The sequence below is a fragment of the Sphaeramia orbicularis genome, chromosome 4, assembly GCF_902148855.1.
Source record: "Sphaeramia orbicularis chromosome 4, fSphaOr1.1, whole genome shotgun sequence".
Classification (NCBI taxonomy): Eukaryota; Metazoa; Chordata; class Actinopteri; order Kurtiformes; family Apogonidae; genus Sphaeramia; species Sphaeramia orbicularis.
Genome location: NC_043960.1, coordinates 32,855,348 through 32,880,720, shown reverse-complemented (window position 1 = coordinate 32,880,720; position 25,373 = coordinate 32,855,348). Strand labels below are relative to the sequence as shown.

At 37.2% G+C, this 25,373-nt stretch overlaps 2 protein-coding genes across 3 annotated transcripts; one reads left to right on the top strand and one right to left on the bottom strand.

Moving 5' to 3' along the window:
• Window positions 1-10,003, bottom strand: LOC115417710 (allantoinase, mitochondrial). Its single transcript, XM_030131749.1, has 12 exons — window positions 9,374-10,003; window positions 8,135-8,376; window positions 7,883-8,034; window positions 5,848-5,962; window positions 5,620-5,766; window positions 5,460-5,505; window positions 3,463-3,556; window positions 3,196-3,382; window positions 2,966-3,104; window positions 402-574; window positions 247-279; window positions 1-159 (listed from the first exon to the last, which is right to left on the bottom strand). Exons 2-12 carry the CDS (start codon window positions 8,279-8,281, stop codon window positions 10-12), a joined length of 1,383 nt encoding a protein of 460 aa, XP_029987609.1. The 5' UTR covers window positions 8,282-8,376; window positions 9,374-10,003; the 3' UTR covers window positions 1-9.
• ttc39c (tetratricopeptide repeat domain 39C) lies at window positions 10,001-25,373 on the top strand. Of its 2 annotated transcripts, XM_030131747.1 has the most exons (14): window positions 10,001-10,146; window positions 10,916-10,964; window positions 12,569-12,697; window positions 14,357-14,471; window positions 15,665-16,028; window positions 19,039-19,207; window positions 19,482-19,575; window positions 19,670-19,777; window positions 19,865-19,974; window positions 20,068-20,191; window positions 21,876-21,973; window positions 23,019-23,123; window positions 23,209-23,247; window positions 23,341-25,373. In XM_030131747.1, the coding sequence occupies exons 1-14, from the start codon at window positions 10,001-10,003 to the stop codon at window positions 23,428-23,430; spliced, it is 1,740 nt and encodes a 579-aa protein (XP_029987607.1). In that variant the 3' UTR covers window positions 23,431-25,373. The 2 variants fall into 2 exon arrangements, with proteins under 2 accessions (XP_029987607.1, XP_029987608.1); XM_030131748.1 differs by lacking the exons at window positions 10,001-10,146; window positions 10,916-10,964; window positions 12,569-12,697 and adding an exon at window positions 13,491-13,518 and having other exon boundaries at window positions 23,341-23,430.

Here is a 25,373-nt window from a genome sequence, read left to right as displayed (position 1 = left end):
TATTTTTCCTCAGAGCTGAGCTTGATTTTTCCACTGAGGGATAAGGAGATGTTTCCCGAGAGGCTCAGGACAGAAGTGTCCATCTCTGTACACCAGCTGTCCTCTGAGGACAGTCGCACACACCACGCCTTTCAGTGTGAGGCCGAGGTAGGGGGTCAACTACAAACACACAATCAGTTATACCATGTTGTAAAACCTGTACCCCATCTGTCACACTTTTAGTTAATTAAATGTATCTGTAATTACCTTGTTTTTATGATGTATTCCTGTTTCTTTAACCTGTAAAATACAAAGGCAGATGAAATTGCAGTATAAATGACTCATATCTGATGGAGTGAAACAGTAAAGATGATAAGGTATTTTGTCTTGTATTTCTTGTTGTGTGAATTCCATATCCAAACCTCAAATTCTCTGTCTGGGTCCCATATGACCAAGTCGGCATCGTAGCCAGGAGCAAGGCTTCCCTTGTGGTTGTCAAGGCGACACAGTTGGGCTGTTTTCTGGCTCAGGAGCCTCACGACATCTGCCAGCTCAAAGCCTTTTTTACTGGCAGAGCTCCAGAACAGAGGCAAACCTGAAAAATATGGTAAATGTGACAAATACATTGATATTAAATTGAAATGATAAGAGGTAGAAGTAGTAGTTAAGAGAGAAACATCTAAAACATGCAGGATAGTAGATCTAGAGGACCAGGGTTGGTGACCCCTGAAGTAAATGAAGTAAATGATTAGACGGTCCTCTAAACTGGCTCTCAGGTCTTGTTAACTTCAGTTTAACCTTTGCCCAGTACAGGCTCAGAGGACTATGGGGAAAAGGGGGAAAGAGTTGATCAACTCTGAAAGAAGACATTTGCTTGTATTGAAATTAAAAACAGAGATAAGTCCTGGTGCTGCTTCAAGGTTTGAAATATCTATTTATTTCCTCCTTGTAATAACACCTGAATATTGTGAATATAGTTTTTACAGTTGCTTCTTCCTAGTCTCTATATCAAATTGCACTACATATCCCACAATCCACTTGTTTAGTATTGTCTTGTATTTGATACGGGTTTGATTATGCTGCCTGTAGATTGCTTTCAGAAATATATGGTAGATAGATTTCAGTGTGACAAAGCTGTAAAGACACAATCACAACAATTACCAGTAATAAAAGGTGCTTCACAAGGATCAGTCTTGGGACCTTCCTTTTTTCAGTTAATATTAATAATACTGTTTCTTTTATAACTGAGTGTAATATCCATCTTTACAAAGTTTGCATTCATATTCTTTATTGTCTTGTTAACTCTGAGAGCCTATAACTTCCTATTACAGCGTTTCACAAAATACTAATGAACTTTAGTACTTAATGCAAACAAAACTGAGTTCATATTTTGCAATAAATTGATTTTTTAACAGTCTACATTAATCCAAACTGAGTGCTTGCAGTAATGAAAGATTCACAGTGTAAAAATACATGTGGTATTTGGCTTGATGAGTCATTTAATCAACAGACTCTCACAACAATCCATACCAAACCTTTTCCCTTAGCAACAGACTAAGCTTCCCTTTAATTTAGAGGGAAAGCACAGTTGAGTCAGTCTTTCATTAGTCCTACATTATGGTGATATAATCCAGACATTCTCAGTGTATCACTCTGCTGTTGAGCAAAGTTGGTTGTAGTTTTCTGGTGTTGAGGTGTGATAAACACTTTTTATCTTATTCATCTTTAAATCCCCAGATATGGAATTTCATTATCCTATAACATCGATGCTGGACTTTACCACAGGATCAAACCAGTCTCACTCTATCAACTATCTTGAGTCCTGCAGGTTTTATTATGAACTTCAAAAATCTTGTAGTTTTTCTTCTCTAAAAACATTAAATTATGTACAACCTTCTTTCAATATCAAACTCTCATCACCTCTGGACAATTCAGGATGTTAGTATTGAACTACTGTTTGTGCAATATTTTTTTCACAACAGACATTTTTGCCTTTGAAAGTAGAAAAGGCACAGGTGTTACTGATAGTGGTAAAGGGGTCATATTTTGCTAAACTCACTTTTTTATTAGTCTTTGGTACATTTATTTGTGTATTTGGACCCTAATAGTTAAAAAAGGTTCGAATTTGAATCCTCCAGGTGCTGCAAAGCTATCTTTATATTCATTTTGGCAAAAATCGAGTGGATTTCTACAACCCATTTTAATTCCTTCTTAATTTGTTCCGTCTATAACTAGTTATGTCACAACATTTGCACATATAAGGTCAAGACTTCAGATGAACATTTCTCAGAGTACGACATAATTGTTTGTCAGCAGCAGCAACTGTAGTCCATACTGAAAATAAGTCCAAATTTTGAGCCAATTACCTAAAATGTTCAGTTGTTGGTTGTATTAATGAACACAAGTGGCTGAACGGCACAGAGCAGCACAGTCAACAACCTGGAGGGCGTGGGGCATGAAGTGGCTCATTTGCATTTAAAGGGCCAGTACTCAAAATGACCTTTCTGGTGTCATTATTCAGAAATAGGGTTGAAGATGGACCTGTGGAATTTAATTAATGAAGAATTCAGACCCAAGCATAGCATTTACAGTTTATGTAGACCACAGCGGAATGTTTTAAAATGCATAATTCCTTTTAAAAAAGCAAAATATCACTCCTTTAAGAACGGCTGTATTCTATTTAGATGAGACCATTCCGATGAAGACTGAGAACACTTCTACAGCCTGAAACTGATAAGCCTAGACGGGATGCAGCCATTTTAATGTCACTTGTGTGTTTTTCATCGTAACAAGTCAAAAGGTCTTTGAAAAAAGTCTGTTGTTTTCACAAAGTATTGTTGTATATGATTTTTTTCTTCATTATCACTACAAATGAGGGAGGCCTTGACATTTTGGTAAACATCAAAGCATTCTGTGACCTTTCGAGGAGAAAAGCAGCCCGAATCATGAATATATAATGTGTAAGTGCGTCAGGAGCTGTTGTTACCAAATTGTAGAGAAGAAATTCCTCCCCAAGCCTGAGTGAAGTCCCCACTTTCCAGTTTCTTCAAATCAGGCGTGCAGGGGGAGTGATCAGAGACCACCATGTCAATCTTCCCGGCTTTCAGTGCAGACCATAACTGCTCCTATAATGGGGCGAGAAACATCCATTGCTAATATTCAGTAATTGAACTTATGATGGAAAGGTTTTATTACTGTACATTAAATCCTGTTTACCTGGTTGGCCGCTCCTCTGATGGGTGGGCAGCACTTGAACTGTGTGGCCCCCATTGGTATGTTCTCTGCACACAGACTGAGATAGTGATGGGTGGTCTCCACGGTCAACGGGGCTCCAGCCCTCCGAGCCTCCTCTATCAGCGTCAGTGGTTTGGCAGAGGACAAATGGACTATATGACACCGCACTCTGAGAGGAAGTTGAGCAGACATCACTGCTGTCCTGTAACTGTGAGGTCTGTGTGACGGATCAAAATGCTGTGTTCTTACTGGTACTGCAGACAGAGCTCTGTGACGATGCGGATCGCCTCCATCTCCATGATATCTGGCCTGGACTGCAGGAACGTGGAATACTGGGAGGGGTCTGACATGAAAATAATGTACAGCTTAAAGATACAGTTTTCCGATATGATCAATAGGTTAGATTTTGTTAAAAACAGCATCATATATGATTTAGTCAGTCCTCATTAGTTACATTCCATAACTGGCAAAGAGAATTAAAAAAGTAAAAAACCCTGGGAAATAAGTATTTTTTTTTATCAAAGAAAAATAATCATGCCAAGGATGTATCTCATTTCAAGAACATATATCTAATTTTGTATCTATTCAAGTTATACTATTGAGCTATATTTACACCAGAACTGGTAATGAATTAGTAACGAAAATTTGTCTGATTTCTGGTATGACTTTGTTTGCTGTGCATTTAAATCATCATTGAGACAATCAGAAACAAGATTAAGAAGAGTGTAAATGCAAAATCTGACATGAAAATGATACACAGTTTAGAGAGACAGTTTTCTGATTTTGTTGATGGGTTACATTTTGTTAAAAAAAAAGCATCATTAATATTTTAATCAATACTGTCCAGCCTCAATAGTGGCAAAAATAGAATCTTAACAGAGTAAAAACACTGGAGTTCAGCATTATTTTTCAACAAGAAAACCCAATCACATATAGTGTATTTCTTATTTGGAAACACATAAATAATTTTGTCTTTATTCAAGTTAATATTGAGCTATATTTACCCCAGAAACAGGCTTGTATAATATGTAAAAGATTTTTTTCCTCATTTTAAGAGTGAATCCAGTTACACAGTGACTCACATCAAATTTATAAGTCTATCTTAAATAGCCACGTTATCGACCAGAACAACTTGCTTAGTCCACATATTAGCATTTTCTAGTTTTAAGGCCCATCACAAGCAAGACATTATTGGAATTTTAATAAATGTAGCCAAGCAAAATTCTTACATCATTTGCATATTTTTTTCCTTTATACAAGGAAATTTGTGTATATGGCTGTTTTTTACAGTGCATTTAAACAGTATCTATAGACACATTAGCCTCTGGTGATATACCAAGGTCATGTAATAATCTCCAAAAAGTTCTTAAACTAAAAACACTCATATACATGAATGGTTTTAAGCGTATCATAAAGAATGCAGTGATGAGGGAATGCATTTTTTTCCTTGAGAGGCCTTTGTGCTTGAATAGCTGTGGTACTGCTTTATTGTTCAGTTGTGTATCTTGTATGTATTGATTTTGGATGGCTGCTACCTTGGCGAGGTCTGATTTCTTGATTTCTGATCACAGTGGGACTTCCTGGTTAAATAAAGGTAGATAGATAGATAGATAGATAGATAGATAGATAGATAGATAGATAGATAGATAGATAGATAGATAGATAGATAGATAGATAGATAGATAGATAGATAGATAGATAGATAGATAGATAGATAGATAGATAGATAGATAGATAGATAGATAGATAGATAGATAGATAGATAGATAGATAGACCTTTTATATGCATTTATATTCATATTTTTTATCCTGCGTGCTGTATGTACAATTATTTTATCTTATTTTATTTTTGGCAACAGGTACAAAAATATATTTCATTGTGCATTATACTATAACTATGCAACAAATAAAACCAATCTGACATATTACTGCAACCGGAATATGAATCCAAAACATTCTGCACTATATGACTGGAGCTGGCCCGTCTACAGTTTGTCCAGAACTCTGCTGCAAGGCTTCTGACCCGCACAAACAGGAGAACCCACATCACTCCCATTCCTAAATCTCTCCACTGGCTCCCTGTTCTATATCATTTTCATTTCAAAATTCTGGTGCTAACTTATAGATAAACTTTATTGTCTGTCACAAGTGACAGAAACTCTTCTTTGACATGCTTGCATACAGCAACACACTAAAAACACAAACATTTAAACAAAACAAATTAAATACACAATAAATAAAGTTACCCCCGGTCTCCTGTGTCGTCTCCTGAACGTCCATCTCTGCATGAAACTAGTGGAAATAAAACAAAACCTGTTTTTCATTTGTTCCTCTGTACTTAATCTAAATTTGGTCATATCTCCACTCTAAAAAGTTGTTGATGTTATAGAAGTGTCCGTGGGTTACCAGCAGGACGCTCCCTGTGCCCTGCAGCTGTTTCATGGCTGCATGCAGATCACAGTCCGTCACATGGGGGAACTCCTCTACCCCACTGTGGATCAGGAAGCATTTGAACCCTGCAACTCCAGCCCTGATCATGGGTCGAAGTTCTACCTGTAAGTAGACACCCCAAACATTTGCACTGATGGTCATTATGGCACATATAAAGCATGACAAAACAACCCTATACTGTACCTCGTTGCCAGGGATCACACCTCCCCAAAAGGCTGTGTCCACAAAACACTTGTCTGTTGCTTCACGAAGCTTCTCATGGAAGTTAGAGAGGGTGGTGGTCGGAGGGATGCTATTCCTATGGGACATCAACATCAAAAATATTTTTCAGCAATTTGTCAGAAGTGATACAAATGATGATTTAGAAGTCCATTTAGTCCTGAAATGCTCATTTATTCAGCATATTAGCACACAGATATTCTCAGTAAATAAAGGGAGACTGAACTAAACATGAAGGCAAACCAAAAATAATAGTTTTCCATATGCTTATGATAAATAATGTACAAAAGCTGCTAATTCCAGTCTATGAGGTGAAATAATTAGAATATTTGGCTACTACTCCAGAGGCAATGTCAGTTGTGTCCAAATCATCTGTCACATCTTGAAATGCTATACTCAGTGGTGTAATCCAGGGTATACAGTGGTATACGGTGTATACCCACTTATTTTTCAGTCATCATTGCGTATACCCACTTCTAAATCCCCCCTAATGCGCACCATTCAGTAGTATCTGAGCCAAATTGCCCATGTTTTCCCCCTAGGACGGTGAAGCTATGACCCGCCCTACTCTGCCTTTAATTGGCTAGTACTCGGTACCTTCACTGATTAGATTGGTTAACTTTAGGCTTGAAGACTGATGAGCCAATCAGAGGCAGAGTAGGGCAGGTCATGCCGAGGAAAATATTGTTAACTTAGTGCCAGAGCCAGGGCTCTGCTTAGTGCTGTCCACCTCTGGAATCTGATTGGATACCTCAGGTGCCAGTTCCATCCCAGTTGATTGACAGGTCACTGCACGTCTCATTGAAGGATGCACAATTATTAGAAATGCGAACAAGAAAGGGAGAATAAATGTCTTTCAAGTGAGTGACACATATTGAGAGAACCTACTTTCATGGAATACATAATTCTGAGGTAAGTTTTACTGTGGTTTCCAAATGAGTCACTGTTTTAAACTACTGTCCATATGACTGCACATTTAGAGAAGAGATTTTGTCACCAATAGTTAAACTGTGAGTAGGCTAATGTTATGAAAGGCTAACGTTATCCTATGTTTGCCTTATGTTGAACACATTTACATTCATGCAGCTGCTTGTGTGACCTGTAATACCTACAAACTGCTCCTAATCAAGTCATGATAATTTAATAACAGTGAGCAAATACTACTGTTGGATTTTTGGGTAAACTAAATAGAGTAGTCTTATATGTCACTGTTTCAAAAACAGTGTTTTTCTGGACCTCTTGGGTGGGTGGCAAAAACTGAGAGTATACCCACTTCTCCAGGGACCACTACACCACTGCCTATACTATTAAAGAAAACCAGCTGATAGAACATTTCTTCGGATCCTCTGTATAGGTAAAATTACTAGTACCACAATAGCAAAATATTCCTGTATATTTTCCATCCAAAACCTTAGCTGGGATCCTAGAAATATATAAGAATTATCTGCATGGAGTGTTTAGATTCATATTAATGTTGCATTAATTCCTAAATTGTACTTAACTGTTGTGCATGTTTAAAGATAGAACTACTTTACACTGTTTGTAGTTTAATCTACTGCAATGCATCATATTCTGTAAGATTATCATATGTTTGCAGCATCACTGTTCTGTGACAACCATGTATCTGTAACATGTTAACTTCCTATGAGCTCAGGGACACAGCCCTGTTTTCAACTTTCTGACAATGCATTTTCCAGTAAATAGAAGAGGGTTTTTTGAAAAGTTTATTTAGTTTAAGAGATCGCAAATAATCAAATCTGACACATTTGGAGATACATGCTTTTCACTGTAATCTGAAAAGTAGTTAAAGCTGCAAGTGCAATAGTGAATAAAATGGAAAAATTCATGTAAAGTATGTCAAATTTGTATTTCAGAGTGCTCATTTACCTACTTAAATAAATGAAACATGCTATCATTACCTCCTGTTTTGTGTGAGTTATGTGGGTTTACTTTGAACATAAACTGCACTGATCCAGGGATGTGGATGTGTCCAACTTACAGAGGCATGTCCACGATAGTTGTGACCCCTCCAGCAGCAGCAGCCCTGGTGGCCGTCCAGAAACCCTCCCATGTGGTGCGGCCCGGTTCATTCACATGTACATGGCAATCAACAATACCAGGCATCACCACACTGTCGCCCACATCCAACATCTGCAACCAAGAACATTTCTGCATAAAATAACTGCATGCTGTGGCCGTTTTCATGCCACTAGAGGGAGTGTCTTCAAACTCAGAGAGTGAGCCAGCTTACCGTGCAGGAATCAGCCCCAGCAAAGTTAGTGTCTGACAGTATCTGGTGGATTTTTCCATTCTTTATTAGAATAACAGCAGGACGGACTTCACTGCCAAGCAGGACCCTGTTACTCCTGACAGCACTGACAGTCGATCCAAGCTCCATGTTGAGACTTAATTACAGAAGCTGCAGCAACAGACTGTTGTCGCTGCCCATGCAGATCTGATCTGATCCCAGAGGACGAGAAGAAGTACCACCCCCTGTGAAACGGTTCAACGTATAAACGGGTGTTTACTTTTCTTGACCCAGTAAATATCAGATGCAAACATGCTCGCTGCAAAGCCTCAAATCTTAATGGTCACTGAACTTTACTGCACCTCATTATCACAGCTGTTTTTATTACATATTCTAGGAGGTTGTTATCACACATGGTATCATAAATGTTGAAATGATAAATGATAAATGTTGTTATTGATAAATGTTCATTGTTTTACACCTAACAATAAGCCTGCCTTTTTTATACTGTACATAGTACAACTCATAAATAATTAGCAAGATCTGAGGTTTAACAGAAAATCTGCAGCAGTAACTGGATCTTCCTAAATACTGAACCTCACTTGATGTGGTTAAACTGGTTTGTAAAGACTATTATTGTTTAATACTGATTATGACTATGATTATAATTACAACAATTTATAAATCCCATATTACAGCTATAGTACTGTTATTATAAATTGGCACTAAAGACACTCAGAAGCTGTTAATTCCAGTCTACATGGGAAAAACTATCAGAATATTTGGCTGCTGCTCTAAAAGTAATGTTGATCATTGCACTTATGGTCAAATTGTGGCTTTTATGGTGGAAAAGCTGGTCTGAGAGTAGGTCATCAAACCATAGCAGGGAACATAAGTGCATTTAATGACAATAATGCAGGGTAAATGTGAAGCAACATATTGTCATCTTAAAAAGAGCTGAGGCTTAACAGGTCATTTTAATGAGAGTTTTAAATTAAAGTAAGTGTAAAATTATCCCTAAATATTACTATTAAGTATTACTTGCTGTCGTTTACACTACAGTTTGGGTTCATGCACAGTGCACACAGTACACTGGTAATCCAATTGTCTCTTAGTAAATATCAACATTTTAGATACAACAGATGTACACATTCTAGATCTTTTGCTGTCAACAACTACAGAAGATGCTGTTGCATCCAGGCACGTGAGTGGTGACATAAATAAAATCTGTTGTCTCTTTACCTGATCGGTGTAACTGCAGGATGCTCGTGCACTGTTTCTATTGGCTGGCCACTGCAGAAGAGGGCAGGCCTTTGAGCCAATCGGAGCGGCGGGAGTCTGAGGGATGGAGGCTGACAGGATGCAGCTTGGACTCAGTGGGCCTCGTCGCTCCAGCCTCCAGCGATGCGCTGTGCGTTATGACGCCAAGCCGTTTGACGAGAACATTACGTGGGTCTGGAAGAGCAGCTCAGGAGCCCGGATCCCCGTTATGTAATGCATCGGGTGATGCACATCTGAGAGTGGCAAAGGAAGAAAACGGGTCGATGGCGAAGAAGTCGAGTCAAAAAGCAGTGTGATGGATTATGACATCTGCGTGGGCAAGTACCATGGTGTGTGTGCATTGCTGGTGTGCAGTATAATTGAGCCCGTCTGGGCATCAGTGGCCTATCCCTGAGCTGCACAGACGTCTGGAGGCTGCAGAAGCTGCACTGCCTACTAAAGCCACCATAGGCGCGTCTTCACTTACATTTGTCTCCTAAAGCGGTGGAAATAAACCAATGCGGGTTTGTTTTAGGGAAGAAACAGGATCGTATTTTGTTCTCCGTCGCACTATTCCAACCCAGCCGCCTGTGAGGTGTAGTATAAACAATGGCGGGTCCCGAGCAGTCCCAACAGCAGCAGCAGGTAGAGGAGAAGGCAGAGCACATAGATGATGCTGAGATGGCTTTGCAAGGGATCAACATGCTGCTCAACAACGGATTCAAAGAAAGTGACGAGCTTTTCAGGAGATACAGGTAATTCACTCATGTGGACTAACGTTGTTTGGATATTTTTGCATGCATGGCAGTGTAATATGAAGATGATTAAATGAATCTTCAAGAAAAATCCCTCTAAATTTGCATAATTCAAGCAAAAATGCACAAAGTACATCATGTACAGTACTATGCCACTGCACAAACACAGATCATATATTCACATGCATCACAATATAATCCCAAATATATAGTGTTTTGCCTGCTTTGACACTTCCTGAATGCCTTGTTTATATTATTATTAATAAGCTGCAGGTGATTTGATGGTACTTACTACTAAGTCTTCGTGACAAAGAGGTGACATGTTCATTATGGTATTATTAACATCTGCTGATGCTCCTGTATAATTTAACAGGTGACCAGATTGGATTATACACACTGCTTAACAGTTGTTGCTTTTTTACCTGTATATACTTAAGCATGACAGGAAATGAGGTTAGTCCATGCAACAAAGGCTCCTGGTTGAAGTCAAACAGGGAACTGTGCAATTACAGAGCAGCTTTAAAAACCTCTGGGTCACCAGGGCAACCAGCATCCTGCAGATAGCTTAGGCCAACAGTGGTCATGATGATAGATGAACAAGAGCACTGAGGCTGCACCTGCTCCTGAACAACCTTTCTGTGTCTGATGGAAAAGTCAACATGAAGATGAAATGTGAAAATTAGAGTGAAGAAATAATATAGATATTGTTGTAATTACTATTAAAAGTGGGTTTTTTGTTGTTGTGTTTTCTCCTTGGTATCCTCTGAAGGACCCAGAGCCCATTGATGAGCTTCGGGGCAAGTTTCGTCAGCTTTCTGGTGAGTTTCCTCATAGTTAGTGGTGGGTGGTCTAACCAAAAGATCATACATAATGTCTTTAATCATATTTACAATTAAGGCCTTGAACCGTGATTTTTCTCCTCAATTTTGAAATGCACATGTACAGACAGATACAGAGGATGGACTTGCACAATGAAAACACAATATTACATTAAGTATATCACAATTTGCATGGTTTTGGTATTTAAATAATGATCCGTCCTGTTTTATTGGATAGAACATCCAGTCATATGTACATTTTCTGAACCGCTTCATCCTCATGAGGGTGATGGGGTGCTGGAGCCTGTCCAACAGGCATCAGACAAAGTACACTCTGAACGTCATCAGGTCATCACATCTGGATGGAACCGTAACTTGAAATATAAATAAAAATGAAAGTATGACACTTAATCAGACACTGGTCCAGGAATCTTCTGTTAACACTTAGCGTAAAGGCAGGCATTGAAATTATTAACATATATTTGCAGCTTGGCATGTCATATTCCTGATCTGCATTTCACATTAGCATTTTAAAACCCAGTCTCTCTACTTCTACAGTTGGTACAAGGTCTTTGCCTCAAGTAAAAATGACCACTTCAGTTACATTTCTCCTGCATAGACCATTATTTTGTTGAAATCTCAAATACCTTCCTCATTAACAACTGTACTGCTTTTATAACAATGGCACCTTTATAAAAAAATAGAAATTCACCTATAAATTCACACGGTAAGATCATGTTGCTTATCCTTACTCACAGATACAGTGATTAAACTTGCATTGCAGCAAAGATAGGATTTGTGAAATTTTATTTAGAGTTAAAAACACATGATCAAGGCCTTAAATAACTGTCAATTTTTTTGCTTCGTTGTCACCGCCAGCATCCTCTCCCTTTGCTTTTCCATCCATTAACATAATGGATGCATCCGCTCAAGAACGCCATAGCCCTTGCAGAGAAGTACATTACTGTAAATCCGGGTCCATTGCTGATGAAGGAAGGAGATTTTTCACATCACAGTGGTCATGCAAATTCTGTCACGGCCTCTCACATCGACACTCATGAGCCATGAAGCCATAGATGATGTCATCCTGTGTCCCCAGCTGCTACATTGCCTGGAAGGCGGTGGGGGTGGTGACGTCTGACGTTCAGGACCGGCATTAGTACAGGCACATGGGGGAAATACTGCAGTCACACGAAAAAATAAAAAACACCACAATGTATAACCTAAAACCAACAAGCACTTTTTTACACTGCATCCTAGTGTTTTTTTATATGCTTTAAATATATTTCCTTCTCTGTTAAAGGTTTCACAAGATTTCCACAAATTCAGCAGTTTCAGCCTTTTTCATCTCCAAACACACAGCTGTACAGATGTCACTGTGTTCCTCCATTCATTGTCATGCAGAGAAAGACCCCTTTGTCCTCACTTTCCTCATAATACCGCTATCCAATACCCTCAACATCTTACTACAACATGTTTTTATCTGTAAACCAGCTCGAGCATAGTTTGTTAAAAAACACATTTTAATATCAGAATATTGTCTATCCACAATGTGCCGTATACCTATATGTGCATGTTGTCACTGTTTCATTGTTGCTTTGTAGAACGCCATGATGACATTTGAGGAGGAGAAGATGCAGACGGCCTGTGATGACCTGAGGACGACTGAGAAACTGTGTGAGAGTGACAGCGCCGGAGTCATAGAGACAATCAGAAACAAAATTAAGAAGAGCGTAAGTACAAAGTCTGGCCTGACAATTATACACAGTATAATTTCATTTAAATCTAAATTCATATAAATACTTGTATAAATAGCAGATTTCTTTTTTCTTTTTACATTTCACAAGTGTTTTTTGTTTCCCTGCACTTTATTTTTTGTATTTGCTGCTGTCAACTGTGTAATTTCCCCATGGTGGGATCAATAAAGTCTCATCTTCTCTGATATTATTGATGATAGGTTTACATTTTGTTAAAACAATAGCATCATAAATGATTTAATCAATACTGTCCAGCCTCAGTAGTTTCATTCCATTAGTGGAAAAAAATGGAATTTTAAGAGTAAAAACACTGGGAATTCAGTATTATTTTTTAGCCAACAAAAAAAATAATCATCTCAGGTATGTTTTTATTAGGAAAGAATTTCATTTCAAGAATATATATATAACTTTGTCTTTTTTCAAGTTGATATTGAGCTATATTTACCCCTAAAACAGGCTCGTATAAGATGTGTAAGATTTTTTCCTCATTTTAAGAGTGAAACTTACTTAACTTATACAGTGTTTCATATTAGTATTTTCAGTCTATCTTAAATAGCCGTGCTATGGATAAGTACAACATGTTTACATTTTGATATTTTCTAGTTGTAATGCTCATTAGAGGCAAGACTTTATTGCAGTTTTAAGAAATGGAACCAAGCAAAATTCTTACACCATTTACAGATTTCTTTCTATTAATACAAGACAATTTGAGAAAAATTGTCTTATTGCTCAGATGACTTTGTTTTCTGTGTATTTAAATCATCATAGAGACAATCAGAAACAAGATTAAGAAGAGTGTAACTGCAAAGTCTGACATGAAAATGATACACAGTTTAGAGAGACAGTTTTCTGATTTTGTTGATGAGTTAAATTTTGTTCAAAAAATAGCATCACAAATGATTTAATCAATACTGTCCAGCCTCATTAGTGGCAAAAATAGAATTTTAAGAGCGTAAAAACACTGGAATTCAGCTTTATTTTTCAACAAGAAAACCCAATCTCATATAGTGTATTTTTCATTTGGAAGCACATATATTATTTTGTCTTTATTCAGGTTAATATTGACCTATATTTACCCCAGAAAAAGGCTTGTATAATATGTATAAGAGTGAATCCAATTACACAGTGTCTCACATTAATATTTTTACGTCTATCTTAAATAGCTATGTTATTGTTACATTTTGGCATCTTCTAGTTTTAAGGCCAATAGAAGGAGATTTTATTGCAGTTTTAAGAAATCGAGACAAGTAAAGTTCTTACACCATTTCCAGATTTTTGTCTTAATACAAGACATTTTAAGAAATTATGTCTTATTTCACAAGCATATTTCACAGGAGGAATCCTTTGTTACTGATGTGTCCTCATCCTGCAGCTGGAGCAGTGTACACTTCAGATAATCATGTTTAAATTGTCGGCACTAGGCCTGAGATCATGCCAAACCCACTCGCAGATTCAATTAGTCCTTATGTGAAATGTAATCAATGGGCTGAATGAGGCGTGTGCAGGTCATCTAACAGCCACACCTTCCAGAGATGTTCTAGGAACTCCTTATTCTCTGACTGTGTGCAGCCGCTGGACAAACTACTGTTGCTGAATTCTGTTTTCTGAATGTGTGTGTGTGTGTATTTCTTGTAGATGGACTCCCAGAGGTCCGGCGTTGTTGTCGTGGACCGCCTGCAGAGACAGATTATTGTTGCTGACTGTCAAGTATACCTTGCTGTACTCTCTTTCGTTAAGCAGGAACTTTCAGGTATTAAAATGATTTTATCTGGAGGTAAAGACACGTGTGTGTTGAATTTGTCTGTCTTAACTGTATGTAGACACATTCTTATCAAAGCAGTAGATCATAAACAACAGAGCAACACATAGAAACTATATGAATATGTCTAAATCTGATTAGTTTGATAAAGAGCATATAGCGGGAACTATAATGTGTGTTATAGGACTTGAATGCATTACTTCATCTGTCAACATGTTCTCTGGAAGTGTCTCAGCAGTGTTGGTGAAAACTACAACAACCATGATGTCATGTTACATTGTGACTTCATCTACTACTATATTTTTCTTTTAATTGACAAACCTCTAGTAGCAGAAATCATCCAGTTACTTTAATGAATAAAATATACCGTAGACTGACTGTTTTCACACTGACACATTGATTTGTTTGATAAAAATTCACATAGAATACACACATATATTATAATTTCACTAGAATCATTATTTAAAGCCATAAGTTAAAACCCTTTTAAGGCTGCCATTATAACAGGCTGCCTAGGTGTCTTCATCTTTTCTTTGCAGGAAAAGTGTCAGAAAATGTATTTTTTGCCAATTCTTTTGCACCTTTGTTTTCAGGAAGAACTTAACTTTTAATATCTGGCCATTAATTATCATTATTATAAATAGTAAATGCTTAAAACAGTGTGTTTTAGTAAAAAAAAAAAAAGAAAAAAAAACAGACTTGAACTTTTTAGTATACTTATTATCAGAAACAACTGTAAATGTCTATAATAAAAATTTTTGAGATTGCAAAACTAAACTTTCAACTATTTTACATCTGCTCAAGCATTCTTTTTGGTCTTGAACATTCAGTATCCATATTATGGCTTCATATTTTTTCTTATTTCTTATTTTTTAGCCTCTGTGGAAGTCTCTGAAACAGTTCCTTTCTACTTGTAATAGAGTTCCACATTGCTGCCATGAATTGTTATATAGTGTCAGAAAGCTCAGGATTTCAGCCTTCCGTTGCCATTTGAAATTTGTGGATAGCACAAATGGTTCAGGAATTACATTAATTTGAATGCTGTAAATGTGCAAAATGCAGCACCGGAGAGATTGTCGTTGTTAAAGGGTTAACGGTAAATTCAGTTCTGTGTGGTCTGGTTCATCATGTGAGAATCTCAATGCAAAGCTTCATCATTTGTGTCTTATTGTCTTCACTGACAGCTTACATTAAAGGAGGCTGGATTCTTCGTAAGGCGTGGAAAATGTACAACAAGTGCCACAGTGATATCAGCCAGCTGCAGGAGGCCTGTCAGCGGAGGTCCTCCCTCCACCAGGAGTCCCTGTCCGCAGACAACGCCAACCACAATGCACCGCCGGTGGAGAACGGCGTGACGGCCGAGGCCCTCGACCGGCTCAAGGGCTCCGTCAGCTTCGGCTACGGCCTCTTCCACCTGTGCATCTCCATGGTGCCCCCACACCTGCTAAAGATTATCAACCTGCTGGGTTTCCCTGGTGACCGTCTCCAGGGATTGTCCTCCCTTATGTATGCGAGTGAGAGCAAAGACATGAAGGCGCCATTAGCAACGTACGTATGCTCAGTTGTGTCATTCTGGAGGAGGGGCTGTAGGTGGTGTTCCCTAGGCATCCTTCCTAAAATACAAATATTGTCGATGCTGGAAAGTTATGTCTGAGTTATGCTTTAAAATGATGCTTATTAGTAAAGGAAATAAGATACTAAGATATGCATATTCAACATTAATCAGTTGCTTATAACATACAGGAAACATATTGACTCTTTACTCAGATTTTAATACTGACCAGATAAATGACATGTACACTGTTGTATGTAAAGTTGGAATAATTTTGTTTTCAGACGCATTCCTCCTTTTATTTATATTTATACACACCACTAACCACTTTTGACCAGGTGTAATGATAGATAGATAGATAGATAGATAGATAGATAGATAGATAGATAGATAGATAGATAGATAGATAGATAGATAGATAGATAGATAGATAGATAGATAGATAGATAGATAGATAGATAGATAGATACTTTATTAATCCCAAACGGTTACATACTGAGTCTGAGTTACTCTGTATCCATCAAGAAAAAAAATCACGTTCTCACATTCATTTCATGTGACGAGATAAAAATATTTCATTCTGAGTATAAGGATAAGAGTGTATTTGTAGGTCAATATGTCCCCCTTATTTTACACTGAAGTCTTACTCATAACAAATTCACTACCAGTGTAATTTGGTGTTAAAAATAGAACATATTTTTAAGCTCTAGTAAGGGATAATTTATTCCTGTGGCACAACCACCCTATTAGGTCTACAATGAACAGAGCAGATTAAGATTGCAATTCACGAACAACAATGACTGTAAATGAAGCAGTAATTCCAAATAAGTTGAGATAAAACGGTTAATAGTCCAGCAGTTATAGAATGTATTCATGCTAAACAGTGAATTGATTCAGTAAGATGCAAAACTCTTGGGTCACCATTACATTTGTAGTTAAATTGTCATGCATTTCTCAGGCTTTGTATCAAGTCACAACCAGAAAATATGAGTATATAATAAATATGAGTCGCCTAAGTAAATATCCTACTTCCACATAGTCAGTTCTTGTTTTCTACTACTTATTGCTTCAATGTGTATCTTCTTTTTGCACGGTCTTGGACTCTTTTGCTCAGACAATTTGAGGTTTTCCTCACTAATCTTCAAGTATTTTATATCAAATTTCTTTCCTCACATGTGAAGTGTTTAATATTGTTTGGGTAATGTTTTATTATGGGAACAGAGGTCACACTAAATTGTGACTTTTGGCTACAGAAGCCATTTAGGTCCAATATTTTGGGTGTGTTGTCCACATTTTTGCATGCATATCTCCTGTTTCTTCTTGTTACTTAACCCATAAAGACCCAAACATCCACCAGTGACCAAAAGCATCTACTGAACTGAAATATTTAATACGTGTTGATCCACTAATCATATCAATCCATGTAAATAATTGGTGTAAAATGCGGTTTGTCATCTTTTCATGGTCATCAGATACGATCCATTTGGACGTTCAGAGGCTTAGTAGTGAACGTGGAAACACCGTCATCTTCTACAATATTGATTCCCCAGTAAAACCCATGGAGTTTGACAAGTAACAGTGGTTGTAAACGCTTGTGTTTACATTCAGTTATTGAAATCTTTGCTGAAAACGTCACTTTTTCTTCAGTTTTCTCTGTTTTAATATAATAAAGTTTGAATTCACTGACTTTTCATGACGAGCTAAATTAAGTATAGGAAATTAAATAAAGGAAAATACGTAATTTATTGTGAAAAATGTGAAGTACAGAGGATAATAGTATAATAAATGGTGAAAAATCACTTTAGAAAGGTTAATTAGAGAGAAATATTAATTTGGGAACTGCCACAAAATTACCACTGGGTCTTTATGTGTTAAAGAATAAAGGCCCTTGTGAATCCATGTGCATGCTATTTACAATCCTGCACACCCAACAAGCTAAAGGTAGCCCAAGATTTTTCCACAGTACTATAAATACCTTATAATGCTAAATAAAGAGCTGCTGATATGTAATTTAATAAGCGACTACATAATAGTGAATAAGAGTATATTAACAGAGCATTACTACTTATTTATTTATTTATTTATTTATTTATTTATTTATTTATTTATTTATTTATGAGCAATGTAACAGAACATACAAAGGAGCAGAATCACAATGCATTCATTATACATTGCCTTTTTATATCATTTTTCCCCATTCCCAATCCAACCCCAAGGCCCTCCAAGAAGGGGCAACAGCAGAAATGAGAACATCACAACAGTCTCTGAGCAGTAGAAAATCAAATAAGTACAAGCAGTATTAAATCTGTGGTGTACAAGAATATTAACTGAGCTAATGGAAACAAAAGAAAATAAAAATAAATAAATTAAAAAAACATAATAAAAAATATAAAAAAAAAAGTCATAGCTTGTAGATACTTGTGTTTACTTTTAAATATTAGAGATTACCTAGATGTATCAAATGTGACAATAATTGGTAGACAGAACAAATTACAACAAAAAACAACAATACCTAAACAATAATAAAATAGAGTAGGGTGGAGGTGTGAGAGATCAATCTGAAGGCAGTGTTTGTAAAGATTGAAAGTAATCTAAAAAAGATTGCCATTTATTAAAGAATTTAGTTGAGGAGCCTTGTGGTGAGAGTCTAATCTTTTCTAATTTAAGAAAAAACATAACATCTCTAAGCTAAAATGAAATAGACGGGGGTTTAGGAGACTTCCACAAAAATGAGATACGTCGTCTTGCAAGGAGGGGTGTAAAAGCTATTATATCAGACTCTATTTGGTTAAAACAGGTGTCAACAGGGAGCCCAGCATTACTATTTATTTTGATGAACACCCTAAACTGTTTTGGCAAAGATTTAACCTCAGCACCAACAAACACACAGGCCACAACTTGCATACTTTACTTTTAAGCTGAATCTGTATGCATTCATGGATTAAAGGGCCACAAAGAAATAAATATGTAATCACAGTCTGATGATTGTTGTTTTGTGTTGTCCAGGCTGGCCCTCTTGTGGTATCACACAGTGGTGCTGCCTTTCTTCGCTCTGGATGGTTCTGACACTCATGCGGGGCTCCTGGAAGCCAAAGCGATTCTCCAGAGAAAGTCAGTAGTTTACCCGAACTCGTCCCTCTTCATGTTCTTTAAAGGACGAGTTCAGAGGCTGGAGGTACGTACTGCAGGCGGAGGGTTAGTCTGCTGAATGAAGCCTTTTAATTGGGATGCTCAGTAAAGACACTGGATGAAAGTAGATTAAAAAGCCAAACCTTCTCCTCACAGTGTAGCAGCCTTTGCTCAAGCACATGCAATTAATATGCATGTCAGACGGTTCATTAATTCACCATCATCCGATCAACCATCTACTGATCTAACTCTCATTAAACATGTGCATGTCTGTGCGTCTAACAAAACTACCGTTACCTGTTGGTCTCCTTTGTCCCCAGTGCCATATCAACAGTGCTTTGGCCTGTTTCCATGATGCATTAGAGCTTGCATCAGACCAAAGAGAGATCCAGCATGTGTGTCTATATGAGATTGGTACGTGTTTTCTCATCAGGTTACTCGTGGCATAATGGCACCGGTCATAGAGTACAGCCGTGGATTAGTTTTACTCTGCTTGTCTTTCTTATAGGTTGGTGTAGCATGATAGAGATGAATTTTGACGATGCATACAGAGCGTTTGAAAGGCTAAAGAATGAGTCTCGTTGGTCGCAGTGCTACTACGCCTACTTAACAGGAGGTGAGCCTTTCATATAATAAAATATATTCTACCTGGATGTTTCACTCTGTGTTCTATAAGCTGCTTTGTGTCTTCTTTTTTTTTCAGTGTGTCAGGGTGCTTCAGGTGATCTAGACGGAGCGAGTGGGGTTTTCAAAGATGTGCAGAAGCTGTTCAAGAGAAAAAACAACCAGATCGAGCAGTTTGCTGTTAAAAGGGTAGGTTTTTGCTGACGATTTGTGTGCCTCTTTTTCCACATTTCAGAAAGTCTCACATGTGCGCCACCTTCTCTGTCTGATTCCCATGTGCAGGCTGAAAGATTGAGAAAGATCTCACCCACCAGAGAGCTATGCATCCTCGGTGTGATTGAAGTCCTGTACCTGTGGAAAGCACTTCCCAACTGCTCCTCGTCTAAACTGCAGATAATGAATCAGGGTAAATGTGTAACCGCTAGTAATCCTAGTAAAAGAAATAGTGAAAGCAATTTATTTCTAACATTATCAGTATTATATTATGCTATTATTGTTACTGTTTATGAGCATAATAAAATGCTTATTATTTATACAGTTTGAAGTCGAGGTCTGAATATAAAAAATAAAAAGGAAAAAGGCAATAACTAGAGGTACTGCTCTGGTTTTATGCTCGTGCAAACCAGTTAAAATGCAGTTTAATTTAAAGGAGTGATGTTTTGCTTTTTTAAAATGGAATTATGCATTTGAAAACATGTCCTTGTGGTCTGCATGAACTGTAAATGCTATGCTTGGGTCTGAATTCTTCATTAATTAAAAGCCACAGGTCAATCTTCAAGCTATTTTTGTGTAATGACATCAGAAAGGTCGTTTTGAGCGCTGGCCCTTTAAATGCAAACAAGCCACTTCAGGCCCCACCCCCTCCAGGTTGTTGGCTGTGCTGCTTTGTCCCGTTCAACCAACAACTGAACATTTTAGTTAATCTGCTCAAAGTTTGGACATATTATTAGTATGGACTACAACCGCTGCTGCTGACAAACCATTATGTTGTACTTGGAGAAATGTTCGTCGGAAGTCTTGACCTTATATGTGCTAATGTTGTGACGTAACTAGTAATAGACGTAATAAATTAAAAACTAAATTATAACAGGTCATAGAAATCCACTTGATTTTTGCCAAAATGAATATAAAGATAGCTTTGCAGCACCTGGAGGGTTCAAATTCAAACTTTATGAACTATTAGGGTCCAAATACACAAATAAATGTACCAAAGACTAATAAAAGTGGGTTTAGCAAAATTTGACCCTTTTAATAAAAAATATTTAACATAAAATACACTATATGGACAAAAATACAGGGACAAATCACAACTTTCAGCTTATAGGACTTTCCATTCTGGTTACGATAAATGTCAAATCAGTATTTCTTCAAAGTTTAAATGCTGATATTTATTCTTGAGTGAGAGTTGAAGAAAACAGAAGGTTATTTGAGGTTTAAAATGAAATGTGACAAGTTTCAGAAATTTAGTGGTAGGACATTTAAAACAATTTAAAAATTCAGTAAAATTAAATTCAAACAAACTCCTAAAGACATAAAAATATTTGCAGTTACATTTATCATTCATTCTTTCATTTTCTGTAAATGCTTAATCCCGTGTAGAATTGGGGGGTTATATTAAATCATTTTTTAGTCTAGTCCATTGTAGTGTAATGAGCACTGAAGTAATCTAATATGTATCATATGCTTTTATATTGAAATAGAAATGTTTTGGGGGAAAAAGCCTACATTCTGAACTACATCACACACACGTAATTCACACTCTGGGGGAGTTTGGATTATAATAGCTGCAATAAACCCAAAACACATAAAACTGCATGCACGCAAAATAAAAATAAAGACATCCCAGGGTAGAAACTGTAGACGTGTATAAACTGGGTGTTCAGTTTTTGGTAGATGATCAGTTTTCTTCAGGACCCAGTTTTCACCATCAGACCCAGGAGACAGAGCACAGAGGATTAATATAAGATAAAATACTGTGAAATGTACACCTTTTATAAATGAAATCGACCTGATTCATACCAACATAACTTAGTTAGCTGCAAAATTGGATTTTTTTCTGAGTGTAATAACTTCTCTCTGTGTCTGTTCAGTGTTACAGAGTTTAGATGACGCTTCCTGCAGAGGCCTGAAACACCTCCTCCTTGGTTCCATTCACAAATGTCATGGAAATATGAGAGACGCTCTTCAGGTATCGCTAACCGACAATGACATCATTTAGTCTAATAATCAGGGTTTGTACGGGGCTTAAAATCCTTGAAAATGCTTGTTGTGTTTTCAAGGTCTGATAGTGCTTGAATTTTAGTTCAAGTGCTTGAAAGTGCTTGCAATTAGAACTGTCTGATGTGATTTATTTATTTATTTATTCATTACCCTGCCCCCCGAAGGGGAGGCAAGGGATATTGTTTTTGGTTCGGTTTGTTTATTTGTTAACATTCTAGCAGCAAAACTGTTTGGTTTTTAGATTGCCAGTGACCCAGAATAGATCTCATTACATTTTGGGAAAAGTAGGTCAAAGTTAAAATTTTTTATGAAGTTTTCTAATCTTTTTTTTCCCCATTTACTTGTAATGGATGAAATTTCACATGTCTGTAGCAGCAAAACTATTGGTTGAATTCATACCAAATTGGCTTTATACATTGCCAGTGACCTAGAATGGATCTCATTCCATTTTGGGAACAGTAGGTCAAAGTTCAAAGTTTTTATGAATTTTGAAAATCTTCCTATTTACTTATAATGGTTTGTTTTTAATATGAACTCTGGCAGGTTAGATGTCAAGCCAAAGCTACTTACATAGAGGTGATACATTTTGAAAAATAAAACTTTTTGTCAAAAAAGAAAATTAGCAGGTGTTCTCAGGTCGACTCCGGGTACATTTTTATCTTAATCTTTGGCTCGGTGCAAGTGTGCCTGAAGAATACCAAATGGTTTCCCTTTTTTTGGATGAAACTTTGTGTTCTCCTTTAGTTTCTAAACTTTTTGCTATTATGAAACATAATGTTTGATGTTTATAGCATAATACAATGTATATCATTGTGAGAAAAAGTGATAAAAAGAATTATGAGTATATGTATTCCTGTAGATATGTGTTTTACCCCAGCAATAAGGGGCTGTGCTGAAAAAATTTGAAAATGACCCTTAAAAGTGCTTGAATTTGACCTTGAAAAATGTGTACAAATCCTGAATAATAATGTTACAGTCATGTCACTCTCTTTTTAATTATCTGTGTAATTCAGTCATTTCAGCTGGCTGCTAGAGACGAATACGGGCGTCAGATCAACTCATATGTTCAGCCTTACTCCGTCTATGAGCTGGGATGTATACTCCTCGCAAAACCAGAGGTCAGTCTGCATATTTTGGAAAGAAATCAGGCAGTATTACATCTGCAACCACTTGCTCAGCTGTTTGTGTTGTTTTGTAATTCAGACAGTGGGAAAGGGGAGATCACTGCTTCTTCAAGCCAAGGTAACACATTTACACATCACTTCAATTTGAGTTTGTTTCATTAAATTTGCAACACGTAACCACATGCATTTCTTCAATTCTAAATGTTTGTAGGAGGATTTTACCGGCTACGACTTTGAGAACAGGCTTCACGTGCGCATCCACTCAGCCCTGGCCTCTTTGAAGGAAGTAGTGCCTCAGTGACTCCGGGACGAGAAGCTACGACGGCTCATGTTACACTCATGGCGTTTTACACCAAGTTGTAAGCCTTTCGGAATAACCCTCTGACATCCTAATGCAGACACTTCTATGTTTTTCATTCATTAATGGTTTGGGGAACACCTCTTTGTCATCTTACCCATAGTCAGGGTGATCTGTGCACACAGTACACAGATAGGTCCAGTGTTTATAGTAGAGAAAAGACTGGCAGCAGCAGCAACAAATGGCTGTAAAATATGCCAAAGCTATTTGTACTTACAGACTTTTCTTGTTAGCCAGCAAGCTAGTCATTAAGACATCTGTTTCCCTCTACTTCCAGTCTTTCCAGTTCAGCCTAAACACAATCTGAGTGTATTTCTGGTTGCACAGATTTGAAAAAAAAAAAAAGTGTTTTAATCCTCTGATTTAACCCTGCATGGTTATGACAACAAATGAGTGTATTTCCCCAAATGTTTAAGTGTTCCTTTAAGTGTTTTTCCACATTCAGATCTATTAGCCTGGAACAGCTTCCTTTATTTATCTGTATATTTGAAGAATTCATCGAATCCCTTACTTCTCATTCCTTCAGTGAGTAATTCAGCACATATAAACATTTTAATAAACGCTACTGCCCTTAATAGTAACTTTATAATTACAACGGACATAAAGGCAACAGTGTTTTTCAGTCTCTTGAAACGTTCAGATGACTTTTGAGCATCTTAAAATATTGAAATAGAATGAATTTATTAATGCCAATTCATTTCCTTATCACATAAGATACATATCTCAACATACCAGAAATATTAGTCCATTTTAGTATTTGATTTTTGCTAGAAATATATTCTTCCACAGGTTGATACTCCAAATGTGGTTCTTCTCTTTTTTACAAATCTGCTAGTCTAATTGCCAATAGGTATATCACACAAGCGCCGTGTATTCGATATTGAACTGACAGAAAATCCAGTATGTTACCCCTGGATGAGCTCATTTAGAGACATCACTAGAATAATAAATGAGTCTCTCAGAAAAACAACAAGGCTGCTAAGTAGTTGAACACGTTCCACTTCTAGTTCTTTCACTTCACAATGTCCTGATGATGTTTTTTATGGAACACACAGGAGCATTGATCTGTGCACTATGCATGGTATGGCAGGGTAACAGCGGCTTTAAGACTGTACTGAAGACCTATGTACCTGTACATCCATCCCTGCAAATACTTTAGGGTATTACTCTACAGTGCCTCCAGTACTGTAATGTTTCCACTTAAAGGTGCTGCTAAATGTCAGCCTAATCATCAGTTAATGGTTGCTAATTTTAATAATTTATAGTAGTGTTTTAGTGATAAAAGCTTTTCAATTACTCCATACTAGTTTGTTTATCACATATCAGCTATAAATCAAAAGTGTGATATAAAATTGGATAAAAAAAAAAAAAACATTTGTGTGACAAGAGTATAATTATTAACCTTTTTCAACACATTTTCACAGTGTACATATGAAATATTCTGTGCAGGGTATTGGCTTTTTCCATTGAGCTCTCTGAGTTCTGGTAACCTGAGCAATATAAGCAAAAGGAAGGTATCTTCATTTATAAAACCTTTCAACTTTGGTGATTTGTGTTCTCCTCCCATATCTAAGACTGAAGATTTGTTCTGCTCATGCAGCTATAAGTTGGTAAGACGACGCCGGTCATCCCCTGTGGCTGTGATGGTTGTAAATTGTAGTAAATGTTATGATGACCACTGTGTGCAGGGGTCGGTGTGGTGCGAGTCATGTGATGGTGAAATGTCAGTAAGATGTCACCTACCTGCTGTACCAAGTACTTCTGTCACCAAAATACATTTTCCTTTTGTCATGAGGCTCTAAACCCGTGTTCAAATGGAGGATACATGTCAGGCTGATGGTGTCTCAATGTGTCACTGAACTCTACAATAAACTGCTCTCCATTGA

Excerpts from the sequence above, each read along its gene's own strand:
- LOC115417710 (XM_030131749.1), bottom strand. The coding sequence starts at position 8,281 with ATGGAGCTTGGATCGACTGTCAGTGCTGTCAGGAGTAACAGGGTCCTG. Across the intron at positions 5,963-7,882 it reads ACTATCGTGGACATGCCTCT|GAATAGCATCCCTCCGACCA; the intron begins GTAAGTTGGACA and ends GATGTCCCATAG. Across the intron at positions 5,506-5,619 it reads GCACAGGGAGCGTCCTGCTG|TTTCATGCAGAGATGGACGT; the intron begins GTAACCCACGGA and ends TATTTCCACTAG.
- ttc39c (XM_030131747.1), top strand. The coding sequence starts at position 10,001 with ATGGCGGGTCCCGAGCAGTCCCAACAGCAGCAGCAGGTAGAGGAGAAG. Across the intron at positions 16,029-19,038 it reads ATGAAGGCGCCATTAGCAAC|GCTGGCCCTCTTGTGGTATC; the intron begins GTACGTATGCTC and ends TGTGTTGTCCAG. Across the intron at positions 19,576-19,669 it reads TGTGTGTCTATATGAGATTG|GTTGGTGTAGCATGATAGAG; the intron begins GTACGTGTTTTC and ends TCTTTCTTATAG.